This window comes from Vulpes lagopus, chromosome X (assembly GCF_018345385.1).
Source record: "Vulpes lagopus strain Blue_001 chromosome X, ASM1834538v1, whole genome shotgun sequence".
In the NCBI taxonomy this organism is placed as follows: Eukaryota; Metazoa; Chordata; class Mammalia; order Carnivora; family Canidae; genus Vulpes; species Vulpes lagopus.
Genome location: NC_054848.1, coordinates 38,970,875 through 38,991,827, shown reverse-complemented (window position 1 = coordinate 38,991,827; position 20,953 = coordinate 38,970,875). Strand labels below are relative to the sequence as shown.

The window sequence follows — 20,953 nt, the reverse complement described above, 5'->3', positions numbered from 1 at the left end:
TTATTAAATATTAAGTTTTTGCCAGACTCCATGCTAGACAAGCCTCAGGATCAATGGTGGCAGCACAAGGACATGAGGTTTATTTGCACCCAAAGTGGTCACCACAATGGAGAACTAAGATTCCTACACTTTTAAAGTACACTTGTGATTGGTACAGTGCTTGAGGAATTAATCCTTAAAAAAAGTCACTTGTAATGTGTTAATACGTCTATGTTTCTAATCTCACCTCCACCTCCTTCCCCTAACCCTTTTTAATGTCAACAATAATCACTCTTATTTCCCTATCCTTACCAGGCCTATCAATTAGATTTGGGAGCTTAATTTCCAAAATCCTATGATTCTAGCACAGAATTAGGTTATCTCTTATATTTGCCACCATAGGACCCTTCTGATACTGATCAATGGGAATACAAAAGGTTGCAGGTTAGAAAGAGAAGACTGATAAGCATTTTGAGATGGATATATTTAGAAGTATGGCTGTAAGCTGTAGTAATTTATTACTGTATTGCATTTCAATAACTCTCAAACAAGGATACAGGTTTCTCACTATAAGGCAAGAAAAAACTCAGTTCAAGGCACCCCTAGCAATGTGCCACCTTCATGAGCAAGAACAAGTGAAGGCATGGGCATGCATTCATGCACCTGTAAAAAACTGGCTTTATAAAAAGACTGGTTCTAGCATTCTGATGTACGTATTTTACCTTGTACTTCTATGTCGTTCTCCTTTTGAGTATCTTTTTAACTCTGGTCCCACATTACAGAGTAGGATCAATAGCAAAATTGCTAAGTCCAATGAGGATGTTACAGTTGCTCTACTACTTTCTGACCTGGGCTCCTCTAAGAGAATGCAACTGAAAACTGGAAAAACTGACCAAACAACTGTTCTAGAAATTAACCAATAAAATCAACTCCAAAAGAAACAATGGGCAGAATATGGCAAGAAACAAGGCAAACAAGTTAGCAGATAAAACTATACTTAGTAAAATTGTTCTCAATAATATTAAGTCACCATCACCAACCCCAACATACGTTGGTCACACACATTATCATCAAATACTTAATCTAGCAAATGCCAACAGGCACCATTACCAAGTACCAAATTTTACTTAAATTACAAATATACTAAAGATAAAGCATCCTGAGACATCCTAGGCAGATCCTTAGAGCTGACAATACAAAAAAGGGCATAATACACTCTTCTCTAGAAACATTTTGTCAACATATCCTAAAATTTCATGTAAATAATTTCAGAGAAAAGAAAAATGCCTGATCTCAGCAATTAACAGTTACTTAAAATAAAACCAAATAAAACACACAGTTTTAATCTAAGAAGTTTCTAACACTTAAGGCTGCACTCTGAAACTCACCAAGCAACTACTCCATGCTTTCTAATTCTGTATCTGTTCAAGAAATAAGATAAGTTAAAGGTTCGGGCACAAGAATTTGTGAAAAAAACACCTGACCAGCAAGAGAGAAAACACACAGCTAGGATGGATTCAGACAGGGTGTGAAATATGTCGTTTTAGGAAGCAGCTAGAGATGAAACTTAAGATGTGAGAAATGGTGATGACCAGGACATGATCGCACACTAGAGGGCATTTGTTAATTCAGACATTGCATTGTCCTTGCATCATTCAGTTTCATTTCTTAGGTCAACTGAAGGATACAGAAATCATATACAGATAAGGAGTCATATGATACAATGTTCCACAGCTGCAAGTCCCCTGAGTAGACATGGTCATGTACTTATTAAAGTAATCCAATTTTGAACTGATGATGGTTTCACTTCATTACTGATTTTACATCTGTATCTACAATCTACAGGGAGCTCATAAGTTATCACAGGTAGGTGAAAAAATGCTGGTGTGTGGTACACGTGTCCATTCCTAAACTGTAAAGTTCCTTGTCTCAGGTTTCATATAAATTATTTCTGGCTAGCCATAAAGAATGTAACAACAAACCCAGGAGAACAACTGCGAAAATGGATTAAAAAAATATCTGTCAATCTTCAAACCTATTAAGAGTGTAATAGAAAAAACATTAGATTGGGGAATCTGAGCATAATCTCGCTTCTGCCACTAAATAGTTACATAATATTCAGTTACACACCTGGCTTTCGTCATCTATAAAATTAAGGAAATAAACTAAGTTATCTCTAAAACTACTTCTGGTTCTAGAAGTTTAGAATTGTGTTTTCTATGAATAGGATCTTCAAGAAGCTAAGACTATTTTAAAACAGTCCTACTCTATCCTTGGTTCTAAATATGGTGCTCCACAGTAACGGATAATTTAAGAGAAAAAAATTACAAAGCTTCCTTATAAAGATCAATTAAAGTTTTGTACAGTTTGCATAAGTGATCTGAATGATTATAATACTCTATATATACACACAGGTATTCTCTAACAATGCAGTGCTGCCACAGATGATCAAAACCCAACAGAACCAGGAGCAAAGACATAAGAAAAGACATACAGAAAAAGTCATCCATGTCTACAGTTTCATCTTTAGGGAAACCATACTGAATCATTGCCAATGCATATTTAAAAGCTCTGTGATAAATACCCAGGGCGCCCAACAGGTACATGACAGGATTATAACCTTTGGCCAAAACCTTCCTTTGGACTCTCACAGCATTCACTCAGGTTAAAATTATGGAGAACAGAAGGGACTCTGACCAAACCAGATATGTTTCAAATAAAAAATGTCTGGATAGGGCTTTATGGTTTACAAAATATGCATGATCTCATCTGATCATCAAAACTCTGCAAAGTAAAAAAGACAAGTGACTACAATGCACTTAAAAAGAAAAAAAAAAATCACACACACACACACACACACAGAGGGGGATACAGACCTAGGGAGTCTATTTAACTCAAGATCAAATTAAGTGACAGTGCTGAGACCAGGTTATCTGTCTTCCAACTCAAATTCTATTATGTTATTTCCACTGAAGAACACTATTACCTTGTCTTGTAAACAAGAAAAACAATAACGGGACGAAGGCCTTAATAACAGGGCCCTACACTTTACAGTTTATAAAATCTTATATATTCCTATCATATTTAATCTCTGACTCTGAAGTACCATTATTCCTATTTTATAAATGAGAGAATCAAGAGCTTGTAATCTTACCTAATTACTAGAAACCGGAAAATACTAATGCACACATGCATATATACTGGCCTATGTGTGTTGGGGAGGTGGAGCAACCAATCTTGTATTTTCCAGTTTCTAGTAACTAGGCTTAGTGACATTAAAATATCTTGTATTGGGCAGCCCGGGTGGCTCGGCGGTTTAGCGCCGCCTTCAGCCTAGGGCATGATCCTGAAGACCCGGGATCGAGTCCCATGTGAGGCTCCCTGCATGGAGCCTGCTTCTCCTTCTGCCTGTGTCTCTGCCTCTCTCTCGCTGTGTCTCTCATGAATGAATGAATGAATGAATGAATGAATGAATGAAAATCTTTAAAAAATAAAAAAATATCTTATATTTATTATACATACACACACAATATCAAACAAAACAAGCCATTTACTAGAAATAACTGGAGTTATTAGTTTTATGTCAACTTACCAGTGAAATGCATTGTAATGGAAGTAGACCAAACCAAGACCATATAAAAAGGCAGCATTCTGTAAATAAAAGGAAAAAGAGACTTTTAGGAAAAGCATTGTCTAATGCAATGCTGTTATTAATATACAGTATCCAAGGTGTTTTAAGTCATTAAAACTATCCTGTATTACAATATATTTACAATATATTTACAATATATTTTTAGAACACCAAAATAACAGTGATGAGTCAGCAGATGGCACATAATCCAATCAACTTGGAGAAATTCTTTGGTTTCTTTTTAATCAAACCTGCTCTGAAATAAAAAAAAATTTTAAAAAAACTGTCAGCAGAATTACATGGGCATATGTAAAATAAAAACCTATTATTCAGGAAAAAGAAAATGCTTGGATTATACTATCCCATTCTCACTTGCTTGCATCTGTATTTTTTTCTCTGGTTCTTTGTTCCTTTATGTTCAGGGCTGCCAGGAAGGTAGTTAGAATTCAAAAAGAAATGCACAATATAAACCTAGAAGAAATTTTGATTTTAAAAAAAAAACACAGGCTAAAATGACACCTAGCCATTTACATTTGAAGGTTTAACATCAGCGATTCCTGGGCACCTGAGTGGCTCAGTTGGCTAAGCATCCAACTCCTGATATCAGCTCAGGTCATGATCTCAGGATCATGAGAGCCAGCAACGTTGGGCTCCCTGGTTAGTGGAGAGTCTACTTGAGATTTTCTTTAAAAAATAAAAAGTAACTACATATCAGTGAACCCTTTTGTAGTACAAATCAGAAAGATAGCTTATCCAGACTCATTTGGCCTCCAAATAGGAAATAGCTAGCTACTCTCCCCTTTTCTAAAAAGGACCAATGTTTGAGTATCTATTACATGTTTTACCAATACATAAGCAAATCTGTTTTAATAAACCTTACCCGTTTAAAAATAATAATAAAGCTTTCACACTAATCCTTGTAAAGATATTTCTACAAACCTATATTCTAAATCCTAAAAATTTTAGACTCATAATAAAATGCTTCTTGCCATACAGTCTTAGGCTGTATTTCCCCAGAAGCACAACCTGAGACAGAAGGTTTTAAGTATAAGTAGTTTATTTGGGAAGGTGCCCTAGGAAATACCAGTAAGGGAATGGAGAAGTGAGGCAGGGAAGGGAGTAACACCAATAAAGGATGCAGTAATGGCTGGTTATACAGCTAGGACTCAATCCTGCTGGGGATCTCTAGACAGTATGGAACATTCCTAAATCATCTTGCCCTAGGTATGAGGGACTAGAGTACTTATCCCACAACTGCTATCAGTCACAGGTTATAAAGAAAAAGAATTAGTGATGTTTAAAGTATAAACAAAAGTGTAAACAGCTGAGTGACTTTTTGGCCTGGAACTGGGTTCTTTTTTGTTGTTATTTTCTAAAAAACACCAAACTGTGCTTTAGAATTATATTGTGCACTTCCTCTGAATTTCAAGTACCTTTCTGGAAACACTGAAAAATGTTTCTTAAGTACATCTTAAAATGTAATAAATAAAAAGATTTAATTTCATTAAATCCTCATTACTCCCCTCCAAATTTCCAAATGAGAAAATTATATGCTACAAGAGTATTCGCAGATGTGGGGATTCACAAAGGTCTCAAACAACATCTATTTCAAAAGTTTGTATTTTTACAATTTTTAAAAAATTTATTTGGAACTGGTTTTAATCAGGATCATTCCTTTACCACCCCATCCCCACTCCCTGAAATAAGTTGAGTAGTAAATCCTCAAGGATTAAACAAGCCAAAGTGATTAAAACATACTTTTCCTCTGCTTTCAAGAAGTATGCAACCTAGTCTGTGCAGGTGATGGCAAATGGGGAGAACAGTGTTGTTAAGAATACAGGAGTAGTTAATTCAGAGTCATGAAGTGTTCAACCCAGAAAGTCTAGATTTGAAAGACAACTGTCTTCTTATATGAGGGAAATGGCAGGGAAGGGAGCCCAGTTGAATAGCAGATTAACATCTTTCACCAATTTAATTACCCAGAGAAGGTGGTGTGGGGTGTGGTGGAAATATGAGTTTACTGAGTGGAATTTCTGCTTCCAAGAAACACCTGGCATTCTTTCAACATACTTACTTTGCTCATAGCCTATCATTCCCACTCTAGAAAATTTTACCCTATTCCTGCCACCTGATAAATTCCATCAACTGTTTAAGATCCACTTTAAATGGCATCTTCCCCCATGAAGCTCTGCTGCTCCTCCTACCTCAAACCAAAAGTAATCTTTCCAGCCTCTAAATTTGTCCTCCACACAATGTCTCTATCCTACATTATTAATAGTAAGAACTTAATTTAATGCAAAATGCTAATAACATCATTTCTTTTCTTTTTTTTTTCTATTTATTTATTTATTCATATGAGAGAGAGAGAGAGAGAGGCAGAGACACAGAGAGAAAAGCAGGCTCCATGCAGGAAGCCGGACATGGGACTCGATCCTGCGTCTCCAGGATCAGGACCTGGGCTGAAGGTGGCGCTAAACCGCTGAGCCACCTGGGCTGCCCACATCATTTCTTTTCGAAGGTTCTAACACCCCTATGAGGTGGTGGAGGGCTTCCTTTATAGAATAAAGAAACAAGGATAAGAAAGATTAAACAACTTGCTCAAAAAGACAGGTAGTGGACATAGGAACCGAATCTAGGCCTGCCTCCAGAGTTCACTCTCAACTACTGTATCTTTGTTTTTGTTTTTTTTTCAACTACTGTATCTTTGTTATTTGTGTACTAACTAAACCCCATCTCATCAGACAAAAATGCCACAAAGGCAGGAGTGCTAATCATGTGAGTATCCCATTATTACCTAGCACAGTGCCTTCTACACAGAGACACCCAAAGGTTTAGTAAATTGAATCACCCAGTATTTAAGCTAAGTTATCAAACTCAGCTCTGTAGATGACACAGAATTAGTATGAGGAACATTTCCTATTAACCAAAAGCTTACATATCTCGGCAAGAAATTAAATCTCAATTTTCCATAACAGTAAACAATGTAATTCAAACATTTATTGAGCATCTATTATGAGTCATAGCAGAGTTATCAACACTGGGAAGGCAGTAGTGAGCAGACAAAAATCCCCATCCTCAATGAATTTACAATTTAATGACAAAAGATTATGAAATTAAGTGTATACAATATATTCCAAGCTACAACCATTTAAGAGTTAATGAAGTATAATAAGGACTAGGAAAAGAGGTAGTACTTGGGTACTGTTCTCAAGGATAGCTAAAAGGAGAAGGAAAAACAAGACATCTCAGCCAGGGAAACATCTTTGGAAACCATAACCCGGAGGTATGAATGGCTATATGCTCTTAAATAAACAAATTCCCTCCCAATGTACAATGCCACCACAAATGCCAATAGCATCCCCACTGAGAAACATGGGTCTATGCAAAAGGATGACCTGAGCAAAGCACTGATATGGAAATTAATTTAATTACAATGTAGTCATTCTTCAACCTATACTATGAGGACTTAGGGGAGTAACCTTATGGGAACGTACTACTTAAAAAATATACTCCTGTTTCAGTACAAATCCTTAGAGGTTAGCATATACATACCAGGAGTCAGCAAACTATGGCACATGAGTGAAATCCAGCCAGGCACCTGTTTTTGTAAATTTTACTGGAACATAGCTACACCCACCCATTTATTTGTCTATGGCTGCTTCCAGCAACAGAGAGACTACCAGACTTACAAAGCCTAAAATATGTACTAACTGGCCTTTTACAAAAGAAGTTTGCCAACCTCTGACCTAGATTCTATTACAGTACCCACCACAACCCCAAATTAAGAAATTATAACTTGATAAGATTGCTATCAATTTATACTGAAGGTTCTTATACTGTGTCTACAGTAAAGTTATTGTCACGGATGTAGCTCATTAAGCTAGCAGTTTACCAATACCAGAGTCCATAGGAGTGTTTTCACTAATTCCCAACACAGCTCTTAAACTCCTAAGTGCCCTGCTCCCTAATCAGAGCTCCAGGGCTAGATGTGAGAGGGGAGCACTCTGCAGTCCCGTGGAGTTGAGACACTATAATCTTTATTCTTTCCAGCTGTTCCTTAGCTTCTCTCAGTTTCCCCAGACTACTTCCAAAGTGAAGGGAAGGGCATTGAGGGTTATACTTCCATTTTCACGAGCATACTTATGTAAAAGTGGATTGGAAAACAAGAGTAACAAGGTTGGCAATGTGACACAGTTATAGCCAGTGAGACAAGCAGATTTCTAACCTTGGGGTTTCTAAGAAAGCTGCTGCTTTCTATGCATAAATGTTTCCTTTCCTCCTATTCTTCCTTCTGTTACTATATTATAGTCCCCAGAGTAATGAAGGTATTAATAGCCCACCAAAGTGGTATGAAAATTACTTTACCCTGAAAACATCTAAACAATCAGCAGCCACAGAAATAAACATCTAAACTAAGCAGAACATCAGAAAATACAGCTGCTAATGACTCCCCTCCAAGTTTACTGATAGGAGTTTACTGATAGGGAAAATACTGACCCTCAGCACAGGAAGCGTGAATTCAACTGCCAATCAGCATCAAAAGCTATGTTGGGGACAGCATCAAAAGCTATGTTGGGGACAGCATCAAAGAGTCCAACAGAACCTTCCCTACCTTCCCAATAAAGCCCTAACCCTGCCACCTAGTTTTCTTAAGTTCAATACAACATTCCATACTTTCCCAATGAAGTCCTAAAACTCCTGTTTTGTTAATAAGTTTATATATAAACCTTTATCTCTGGTGACTGAGGGAGTTACTCCTTATGAAGTAACTCCAGCATGTACATCTGAACAAATTTGGTCTTTTCTCCTGTTAATCTACTGTCAGATAATTTGTAGACCATTCCCCTAACCTAAGTTGTAAGAGGAAAAAGTATTTCCTCCAACAGTGACAAGCAGCAACCCTATGTAAAAATCAGACTAGGCAGGGGCTGGAGTGGCAGACATAAACATATCATGACTTTAAGATTTTATTTATTTAGAGAGAGAGAGAGCATGCTTACCCGCAAGTGGGGGGGGGGGGGGCGGCGCAGGCAAAGTGGAGGGAGAGGGAGAACATCTTGAGCAGACTCCATGCTGAGCTCAGAGCCCACCTCTCAACCTGAGCCAAAATCAAGTCAGAGGCTAACCCAACTAAGCCAACCAGGCACCCCCCCCCCCATATCATGATTTTAAAGGAAAACATGTTTCAGGGGCTCCTGGGTGGCTCATCAGTTAAGTGTGGGGCTCTTGGTTGAGGCTCAGGTCATGATCTCAGTCAGGGTCAAGGAATTTAGCCTTGTGGGCTCCTAGCTCAGCATGGATTCTGCTCAAGATCCTACCTCTACATTCCATTCTGCCCCTCCCCCAATTCATGCTCACACTCTCCCTCAAATAAATAAAATATTAAAAAAAAAAAAAGGAAAATGTGTTTTAAACACAGGAGAGTGACAGTAAATTTAAGATCAGAACACTGCCCCTCCCTCCCTCCTTGAGGCCACAGCTACTTTCTATTTACCACGGTTTGGCTTTTTTCAGGAAAGGTTAGACCTAGCATCCTCCAAGCATGCAACAATAAGCAGCAACAGTTTCCCAGACAAAGGGAGGTTGAGATTAACAAAAGAGAGTATTAGTTAATATTTAAACTTCTAAAAACTTCTTTAGACAAGACCAAAGCTAAAGCTAATCATTTTGGGCAACTAAGCGGGTTCTAAATGATGAAATCATCCCCCCTTTTAAAATATGTAATCTTTGGATAGAGTAACAATTTGATTGTAGCACCACCAACATCCCATAGTCCAGTAATAACCTTTGAAGATAATTATGTTTTTATACAAGGATATCATTAAGAAATAAAATCAAGCCAAACTAATAGAAAAATATCAAGTTTCTTAATCTTATTCTTCTCTGATACTAATCCCACATAGCTAATGATACACAATGGGAACATAAAATCTGTTATTCATCCAATCTGGGGACCAAAAGAGGGGATGGGGAGGTTGAAGGCATTCCAAAGCTCTAGGAACAAATCTCCAAATGCCTTCTGGTTACCTCCACCTGTTGTATATACTACAAATACCTGAAACTCCACAAATCTTAGATTGAAGAGGAGTCTAACAATGTTCTAATGGTACTGAAGATTTTAGAAAGTGGTAACAATCTCACCAGTTAAGCATGACAAAAGTAGTCCTATTTTTGTTTTTATTTCCTTCCCACCAATAAACCACATTCATTCATAAAACTCATTTTACAACCTAAAAGCCTCTGAATCAATCCCCTTTCCATTCTTAATGCCTTTCTCAAGGTAATTTAGGACCTCAATTTTGTCTATCTGGCGTCTTGCAATAGTTTCCTAAATCCTCTCCCAAATTCTAACCTCCTCCACCATTTCCCCCCTTTCAATTACCTTCTACACCACTGCTAATGAGCTTTCAAAAACTGTAACATGACATTGTTCTGTCTGAAATTCTTCCCAAGAGTCACTACAATCTCCTGTGACTTAGAGGGGTTTCATTTTACGAACCCTTACTCAATCTCCCTGATCTCACAGCCCTCACTTCAATCAGGACAAGTAACATGGACATTAATGAATAAAATATGGTCTTACACATTTCTGTGATTTTAAACATGTTTGCTTCCTCTGCTGAAAAAGCATATGCTATCTTTCCTTCTTTTCCTGACTTCTCAATCTGACAAATTCTTTTTTGTCCCTTAACACATCACTCACCTCTTCTTTCTTGAAGTATTATCTGACATTCCCAAGCCCAAAGAGAGTCAGGTTTTCTGATACATGTTCCAAATGAATATCCATGTATATTACAAATATGCTACTTATCACCTCCACTAGAATGAGTCTAAATGGTAGAGATAGAACCCAATTCATGTTTTGATCCCTACGACAAAGTAAATACATATGTAAGTTATTTAGGAAAGGTTTGCTGCTAAATAAATCAATCTCTTACAGCCGTCAATAACCTATTACACATTTTTTCATCAAAGAATTTAATACTTTGTTAAATTCAATTTATACTGAGTCATTTCCTTAACATGGACACTTAAAAGGGTTTTCCCAGTTATAATAATATAGTAAAGGAGGTTGCTAAAGCTCGTTATATCCATCATGTTCAAAATTATAGCATTAGGTAAGTTTTGCTTCCAAAACCTATGCATAATATTGCATAGTGATAAAAAAATCAGGCTGTAGAGGCCATCAAACTTGGGTTAGAACTCCAGTTAAGACTCATTAAACAAGTTAATTAATAACTTAGTCTCAGTTTCATAGGGTTGGTTTGAGGAATTAAATAAGATCATACACGTAAAATACTACCTGGCACTTGAGATGTTTAGAAGAAGTAACAGAGACAATGTATCTAACACATCCAAAAAGTTATCTGGCGCATAAGTGTTCGATGGATAAAGCATCATAAATAAAATTCTTGATAACCCTCACATGCTATAAGAAAACCTTGCACATTCAAAATAAGAGGACTTAGAAATAAAAGAGAGTTATGGACGAGACTACTCAAAACCTATGCAACATTTGAGCTTGCTGGCAGAGACGGTAAAGTGTCCAACTCTTGGTTTTGGCTCAGGTTCTAATCTCAGGATCCTGGGATTGAGCCCCAATTCCAGCTCCATACCCAGGATGGAGTCTGCTTAGGATTTTCTCTCCTGCTCCCTCTGCCCCTTACTTCTGTACTCATTCTCTCTAAAAGTAAATAAGTCTTTAAAAAACAACAACAACAACACCTATACAACACTATAAGCAGATTTCAACAATAGCACCTGGTATCTGGAGATAGGCTGAACCATTCAAGTGAGAAGGCTTAGCATGGTCATAGGTTGCCATAGTTGGTATTAAATATGAACAAAACAGGGGCGCCTGGGTGTCTCAGTCAGTTCAGTGTCTGCCTTTGGCTCAGGTCATGATCCTGAGGTCAAGACCTGAATTAGGCTGCCTGCTCAGTGGGGAGTCTGCTTCTCCCTCTACCCCTCCCTCTCCTGCGCATATGCACTCTAATAAATAAATAAAATCTTATAAAAAATGAACAAAATGAAGCTGGAATGCTGGCAACCCTTTAATTAGAGCAGAGCTGGCAAGTACTGAAAATAGCTGAGAGCTGTGTATATGCAAGACTGGGAATGAGCCTTTCTAAGGAAGAAGATGCAGGTACTCATTTTTAATTTTCTTAAAATCTAGACTACAGCACTCCTGCTACTACTGCAAGCAGCCAAGCTGAGAGCTTTGTTCTTTCCTAAGAAGGTTGTAATTATATTCCCATTATCTAGATAAAAATTTAAGTGAAACAATAAGACTTTCAGGTCAAACAAACATAATTATAATTCCCTTAGCCAATAACATGAGTTAATTTGTATCATGAGTACAGTCTATTTTGCAACAACATGCACCTTCTCTTACTGTTTTCTATTCTAAGACAGAATAAAGACCTTTCTCAGCCTCCTTTGCAGCTACGAATATTCGTATTACTACATTTCCGCCAGTGAGGTATGTATGAAGGGATGTGTATGATCACAGGATTCCCTTAAAGGAAAGGGCTGTTGCCCACTGTTTCTTCCTCTGACCAGCTCCTCAGAATGCAGAACCACCTTCAAGGCATCATATAAAGAAAACTCAAGAAAGCAAAAATAAAGACCAATTCCAATTTTGAACAAAAATGTAAAGATAGGGCAGCCCGGGTGGCTCAGCGGTTTAGGGTCTGCCTTCAGTCCAGGGCGTGATCCTGGAGTCCTGGGATTGAGTCCCACATCGGGCTCCCTGCATGGAGCCTGTTTCTCCCCCTTCCTGCGTTTCTGCCTCTGTGTGTGTGTGTGTCTCTCATGAATAAATAAAATCTTAAAAAAAAAAAAGTAAAGATACTGGGGCATCTGGGTGGCTCAGTCAGTTGAGCTTCTAGACTCTCCACTCTCAGTTTCAGCTCAGGTCAGGATCTTAGGGCTCAGCAGGATTCTGTTGTGATTCTCTCTCTCTGCCTCCCAACTGCCCCCACCCCCTGCCGCCGCCCCTACTTGAGCTTGCTCTCTCCCTTTCTCACTCTCTCAAATAAGAATCTTAAAAAAAAAAAAAAAGTAAAGATATTACAAGTTAGTGATCCCAATCTAGAAATACCTAACAATGATAAAAACTTACTACCAATTTGAAGTTATCTCAAAAATACAAAACTGGTTTAAAGAGAAAAAAATATAAAACTATCTCAGTGGATGCAGAATAAACATCTGCATACAAAAGAAGTGAAACAACAAATGTACTCTCTCACCTCTTTCAATCAATCCTGTCCTGGCACAATAACAGACGAAAGATAAAAAGAATTGGAAGAAACAAATTACCATTAATTATAAAGGCAGGATAGTCTACATAGAAAATCCAAAGTAACGTAGTCAAATTAGACAAGTTAGTAAAAGTTAGTGAAACTGCTTGATAAATTTAACATATAAAAGCCAACTGCAGTTCTATATATCAGCCGAGATCTTTAAAAAAAATTAAAAGGACATTTATAATAGCAATAAAGCTGTAAAATATACTTTATAATATGCACAAGAACTTCATGGAAAAATTAAAGAACTTTATGGAGAAAGATAGTAGTCTCTTTACAATGAGAGTTTGTTCTTTGTTTGTTTTCAGATACAAAGCCAATGCAATTTCAATCAATCCCTGGAAGTCATTGTGCTTGATTTAACTTTAGGACTCTGGATTTCCAGCAGTATAGAAACTGACTAAAGGTGCACCTGGGTGGCTCAGTGATTGAGTGTCTGCCTTTGGCTCAGTTCAAGATCCCAAGATCCTGGGAGTCCCACCCACATCAGGCTCCCTGCAGGGAGCCTGCTTCTCCCTATGCCTGTGTCTCTGTCTCTCTCTTTGGGTCTCTCATGAATAAGTAAATAAGACAGACAGAAACTGACTAGGTACTGAACAAGTAGTGAAACAAATCTAAGCCTCCAGATCTGTGCTACTTGTTGTAAAACCATTTACCATCTGGCCCTTGCCTTTCTTTTCCCACTTTGAGTCCTACACCAATAATCCCAGGCTCTTAAAACAGGAGTCCACAAACTAGCCAGTCAGATTTTTTCTTTAAAGCCCAAGAGCTAAAAATAATAAAGCCTAAAACATTTACTATTTTGTTCTTTTAAGAAAGCTTTTGGACCTCTGCTCTAGAGGATAAACTTGATAGAGTTCCCTAAACACTTAGTGTCCTTTCATGTGCTGGCTCAGTTATCCTCTTGGAAAGCTTCTCCAGGTGTCCTAGCTGGAAAACTCCCATTAATCCCTCCCTCAAATTGCAACTTCTCTGTGGAGTCTTTCTAATCCCCACTCAGACTTTCCCATACCTTTTACTCAAAGTGTTACACACTTCTGCCTCCCTCATGGCCCTCCACATCTCTAATATATCATTTACCAAAAACATGCTTATTTGTGTCTCCCTTCACAAGAATATGGGCAACTTGAGAGCAGGAACTTACTTATCTCTGTATTGCCAACAAAGCCCCTGTCAATGAATGTGAAATCCAATTAGTGACTGACATAACTCGAGTAAAAGTCACTGAAAAGTCTGAAGATGAGCACAGATTCCACTAGCTCCCTAGTTTCTGCAACTTTTAATCAATGGTTCTTTTAGACAAGCATACTACCATAATTCAAAAGCTATTCTTTCTTTTCTTAAATTCAAGTGGGAAAAGAAAGGGAGAGAGTAAGTTTTGTGTATTTTAAAAGTTTACAATTAAAAATATATCAGAATTGTTTAATAAAGTACATTTAAGAGAAGTCATCAGGAAGCAACAGAACTTTCCATTTTAACATGTAGCTTACCGTGTCTCATCCGTACATAGCAGCATTAACAGCATACATACATTTTTATTACTACCTTTCTACTTCATGTTATAAACCATAACAGTAATTTCTAAATTTTCCTGATTCATAAAAGACCTTAGGTTTTGCTGCTATTGTTGAAGGGGATCAGAACATGGTACTCCAAAGTATTCCACTTGGCATAAGAATTACTTTGAGCTGAAGGCATCTGAGTTCCTCCAATCACTCATACATTAAAAGCAGATCCTCCTAAAAGAACCCAAGTGTCGTAGTAAACTCCCTCCCAGAGAGCAACTCTGACTTTGTCACAAGACTATCATATCTCCCATCTATTCTAAGGGCTCATTTATCTTCCAAAAAAAACCTGTTTTCCTGTAAGTGCCCTTTTCTCCCTCTCATCACCTACTAAGTTGGTATATAGCTCCAAATTCTAGCCACCCTTGGGGTTACTCATCACTGAGTTCTCCCACAGGTATATGCATTGCATGTGTAAACAATTTAATTCACAGGCCCTAGCCATGAACCTAAGTAGTCAGAAGAGTTTCTCTCCCACTTTTTTTTTAATTATGCCATTTCTACATGGTAAACAGAGTTGTGTAAGTAAGCTTTTGTTTTATTATCATCTAGCATTACAAAGATATTTATTCTAATCACTAACAGTCAACATGTAATAGCATGACAGAATAGTCACAAAACTGGCAAATTTTCACTGCTTCCAAAACGACTCATTTGTACTGAACTAGGTAAGAGAAAGTATCTCTCAAGAAATAAAATTTTTAATTACATAATAAACATTGAGTTTTGAAATGTTAAACAAAAATTAAGATTTAATCATGGATTACAGATCAATGATACCTAACTGTCCATTCTGAATTCCAAAAGGCTCTGACAAAAATTAAAGTTTATCATATATCAGCCACCAAAATTCTTTGGATAGGAAAACCCTGACTTGAACTGACAGAAGTCTTTAAAATAACCAATCATGGGATGCCTGAGTGGCTCAATGGTTGAGTGTCTGCCTTCAGCTCAGGTGGTGATCCTGGGGTCCTGGGATTGAGTTCCTCATCAGGCTCCCCGCAGGGAGCCTGCTTCTCCCTCTGCCTATGTCTCTACCTTTCTCTGTGTGTCTCTCATGAATAAATAAATAAAATCTTTTAAAAATAATAATAATATAACCAATCATACTATCAATGCAGAGATGTAAATATATTGTTGTCACAGGTGATATTATGTAATACAGTAATGCATTATCATCTTTTGAAATCCAAAGGGAAAAAAAAAAGCCGTTCAACTCTACACAATTCTGAATGCAAGAATTTCAGATCAAGAATTGAAGCCCTGTAGAATAATGAATCACTTTATTTTTCAAGATCTAATTATAGAGGACAGGTTTGAAGAGATGTGGTTTGACAAAAGATGCACAACTAAAACTCAGGAGATAATTATCTCAGTCACATTTTAAAAAAATCATATACTTATATTCCTCAATTTACAATATACACTGTAGGTATAAATCACACAAAATTAGCAGAACTATAAATATAAAAAGTTAAACCTAAAAATCACTATCATGAATACTGATCACCACTGGGTAAATACTATTGGCTCACAAATAATACTGTTCTATTTCTTATTGATGATTAGAAAATAGAAATTAAAGTAAGTCGCATCCATGTTTTTAAGTGACAAAGTCTGGTACAAGTTCTTGAATCCTGAGAGAACCAAAATGTCTACCCCCACACTTAGCCTGGACGCCAGAACCTAAACCACATTTGAAAGTCTATGTTAACATGACTTTGCTAGTCCTCCACTTTCGTTAGCATTACTTTACTTATCCATGTCTCCTGCCCAGGCACATAGTCTGTCCATTATTATAGTAACCGAGTTTTCAATGAAAAGCATCAATAATAGTTTGAGGCCTAAGATTCTTTGAATCCCTTAACTCAAATTCCTTGCCTTGCCATAACCACCATTTCTGGACTGTTAGATTTGTGGAGGTTCCTTCCCAATCAAGCTCCCAAATTGAAAGATCTGTCTTAAAACAAAGTCTGAATTCTCAATCAATTCTGGCCTTACCTTCTCCCCTAGAATACCAACAAAGCGTTGTAGAGGTGGTATTCTCCTTTAACATGGTAAGCAATAAACTCAGGTTTGTGTTCTTGGTATTTGGGGAGTCAGCTTTTGACACTTGGGAGGGTCTCAAATTGCCAGTTAAGAACTCTGATGAAACTACCAATGATAAATTAATCTGATGGCTAATTAGTATTTCATGTATTGGGCATTCCACCATATGTTCTCTTATTATTAAAAATATCTACAGTAAGTTTTTAAATAATAAATTTTATACTAAGTTTTCCTTGTTATAGGTAAGATTAGAGGGGAGTTCCATTGCTGGCAATGGTAGACTTATCTGTTTTGGACTTAAATTCCAATTCCCTCTTCTATCCAAGTTATTATAGCTAGAAAAGCTGAACAATATATTGTTTTCAATCTGCTTTCATAAGTAAATAAATACATATATACATACATACATAAATATCTGCTTTCAGACATCAGACAACTATCAGGGCATCAAGAACTTAGAAAGTTACAATCAGTAACAGCCAAAATTCATTAAAAACCAAATGCCCTTCAACAATAAAATGAATAAATTGTGGCATGTTCATATACTGAAATACTATACAGCAATGAAAACAAACTACTGCAATATACAACTACAGGGATGAATGTAACATACAGCACTGACTGAAAGAAGATACACTTAAAAAATATGCTACACAATTACATTTTTATTAAGTTCAAAAGCAAGCAAAATGGTATCAATACATTATCACACTACTGCTCCCAATGAAGGCTAATAAGTAAGATGATACTGGAGAAGACCTTCCTGGAGATAGTAACTATAAACTCTGGTATACAGAATTTATAGTACATAAAATACAGCAGCTAATGAAAGGCCCTGAAGAGTAAACAGAAACAGGCAGATTCTGGTGGAAAGACATGGTGGTCTGAATAGTGGCCCCCAAAATGTCTATATCCTAAATCCCCAAACTGAGAATATTTACCTTACATGGCAAAAGATACTTTTCATTTGTGATTAAATGAAGGATCGTTAGATGGGAAGATTATCCTGAATTATCCAGGTTAGACCAGATGTAATGACAAGAGTCCTTAAGAAGGAGGCAAGAAAGCTAAAGGCCAAAGGCGGCAATATGGGGGAAAAAAGGCAGTAAGATACAGGGCCATGAGCCAAAACAATGTGGGCAAACTTCAGAAGCTGGAAAAGGCAAACAAATAGATTCTCCAATAGATCTTTCAGAAGGAACTAGCCCTACTGACAACTCAATTCCCCTAAGACTCAATTGGGACTCTTTCAAAACTGTAGGATAATTAAATTCGTGTTTTTAACCACTAAATTTGTGGTAATTTGTTAAGACAGCAACAGGAAACTCATATAAAAAGCCATGCTTAAAGGAGGAAAGCTGTATGGGCAGAGTTCCATTTTCCCAGCTATTAACTTGGTGCCAGGCATAGCACATGTGAGAGTGAGTCACTAGTAGAAAAGGCAGTCTTTCTAATATAGAAAACCTGAAGACTGGAACCAGGAGAAATCACATCCCACTAAATTAAGGGAAATTCCAGAAAAGAAAGAGCTAGAGAATTCTAAATTCTGTCTATCCACGTCTGACTGACTCCTGTATGCAAGTTACAGACTTAATAACTAAGACAAAAGAACTAAAGTGATACTTAGGTTGCCACCCAAAGGAAGTGAGTTTGCAGTTCTAGTCCAATAAAGATAACTGTCTGATAAAAGAGAAAGGGAGGAAAGGGACCTCGGTAGAAGAAAATAATACAACCAAGAGTTAGCATAATTTTCATAATATCCAGTACCCAACACAAAATTACACAACTTACAAAGATCTAGGAAAACAGAACACATTCTCAAGAAAGAAGAAAATCAACTGAAGCCAAACCCAAAATGATAAAGATGCTAGAAAATGGCAGACGAGGGGCACCTGGGTGGCTCAGTCAGTTAAGTGTCTGCCTTCTGCTCAGGTCAGGATCCCGGGGTCCTGGAATCAAGCCCTGCATCAGGTTCCTTGCTCAGTGGGGAGCCCGCTTCTCCCTCTGCCTCTGCAGCTCCCTTTGTTGCTCCCCCTGCTTGTGCACACACACACTCTCAATAAGTAAAATCTTTTAAAAAAAATTTTTTTAAATCTAAGGATTTTACAGTTGCTAGTCTAACAATCATCAACAAAACATGCTCATAATTAAAAAGACAGGAAGTCTCAAGAAAGAGATATAATAAAAAAAGAACCTAATGGAAAATCTGTAACTGAAAAATATAATAACTGAAATAAAGCTCAATGGATTGAACTAATAAATAAAAAGAAAACAACAAAGGAAAAAAAGAATAAACTTCAAAATAGAAAAACAAATTATCCATGTGAAGAACACAGAGAAAAAGAAAAAATAGCCTCTCGGGGACATTTATATAAAAACAAATTATCTAACCTACATGGAACTGGATCCCCAGAAGAAAAGGAAAGAGAATGAACAAAAAATAACTTGTAGAAATAACAACAAAAATTTCCCTTACTTAATGCAAATTCAAAATGCTCCAACAAGATAAATATGAAGGTGATCATGCAGAGATATATCACAATCAAACTAGAGGAAGCCAAAGATAACAAGCAAATCATGAAAGCAGCAAATTGTGTACAAGGGCAGTGGTTCAATTAAGAGCTGAATTCTCATCAGAAAGAGGGAAGAAAGGCAGAAGGAGGCAGAATTTCACTTAAAAAAAGGCAAGGCAAGCCATAATTTCATAACCAGCAAAAATGCCCTTTAAAAATGAAGTAAAAAAAAAATATTTTCAGATAAAAGAAATTCATCTCCACCAGACCTCTACTATAAGAAATGCTAAAGGAAGTTCTTTAGCCTAAAAGAAAAAGATAGTACATGGAAATGATTCACAGAAAGTAATGAAAAGTATCAGAAACGGTAACCATATAGGTAAATACAATCACTACTACATTGTAATATATGGACCTGTATAGAGCAAAAGAATATCATCTTGTGGAGCTAATAATGTAAATTTAAAGACACAACAACTATCACATAAAGGACATGGATGGGTAAGAAGTAGACTTAAATAACCCAACTTTCCACATTTTATATGAATTGATACAATATTAACTGAGACTTGACTGTAAAAAATTAAGGTATCTGCAATTCCTAGAACCACCAAGGAACAAATGATGAAAGAAAAGAGCTCAAATGGACAATAGGAAAAGTAAAGTGAAATTGTAAAACAGATTCAAATATCAAAAAGGGGTAGGGAAAAGTAGGTTAAGGAGGAACATAAGACCAAGAAACTGAGGGACAAACATAAAAGGAAAAATCAAATTAAAGATGCAAACCCAATCATATAAATGAGTGCATTACCATGAACGGTTTAACAGTGCAAGTAAAAAACAGGGATTTTCAGAATACACAAAAAAGCAAGACTCATTTATAAGTTATCTACAAAAAGAGAATTGTAAATCTAAAGAAACCAACAGGTTGGGAAGAAGAGGAAAAGGATATATCACATAAACAACAAGCCTATGAAGGACAGAATGGCTATTTTAAGATCAGATAAAACACTGATGTCAAGACAAAGGAATTACCAGCGCTAAAAAGTAATATTTTATAACAATAAAAGGGTCAATTCAACAGGTAAAAATAACAACCGTAAGTATATATGTGCTAGTATTTGTACTAGTAAGAAAACTTCAAAATGTATTTTTTTAAAAAAGGGCAAAATTAAAAGACAATTCCACAATCATAAGAGAGAATTCTCAGCAAATGACAGACAAAAATCAAAGACAGAAATTTGAAAAGCACTATCAACTACCTTTACCTGTTGTTTATAGACTACTACAACAAACAAATGCAAATCCTGTGGCTGTTTTCAAGTGCTGAACTAATAAAGAAGTTTTGATATATTTAACAGAATTAAATCATACAAAGTATATTGTATAAATAAAATAGAATTAGAAATCACTAGCAATGAGAGATCTAAAATAGCCCAAATATTCTGAAATTAGACAACATGTATCCAAATAACCCATGGGTCAGAAGAGCAAGTACAAGACATTTTCAAATAAATGAAAACAAAAATACAAAATATAAAGTTTGTGGGACACAACTAAAGCAATGCTAACAAAAATAGATACCTTTAAATATTTATATTAGGGGGAAAAGATGGAAAACCAATCACCTAAGTTTCTACCTTAATAAAAGAGAATTAAACACAAAGTAAAAGAACAAACAACAAAGACCATCAGGAATCAATGAAATATAAAACAGAAAAACAATACTGAAAAAAGAAAAATCTACGGAACAAAGATTTTTGCAAAGATCAATAAAACTGATAAACCTCTAGCCAGGCTGATCAAGAACAAAAATATCAGGAACAAAAGAGGGTATACTTCATTACCAATTCTACGATTATTAAAAGGAAAATAGAGTTATAATAGAAAACAGTAAATCTGAAAATT

General features: G+C 36.5%; 1 protein-coding gene across 8 annotated transcripts in view; it reads right to left on the bottom strand.

Moving 5' to 3' along the window:
• Positions 1–20,953, bottom strand: part of KDM6A (lysine demethylase 6A) — a 214,842-nt gene that overhangs the window by 113,886 nt on the left and 80,003 nt on the right. For all 8 annotated transcript variants that reach the window (XR_005985746.1, XM_041742245.1, XM_041742247.1 and 5 more), the window contains exon 5: positions 3,572–3,630. Coding sequence is in view for 7 of the 8 variants with exons in the window: in XM_041742245.1 (XP_041598179.1) it covers positions 3,572–3,630 (59 nt within the window). In the remaining variant the exon portion in view is untranslated. The remainder of the gene's footprint in view (positions 1–3,571; positions 3,631–20,953) is intronic.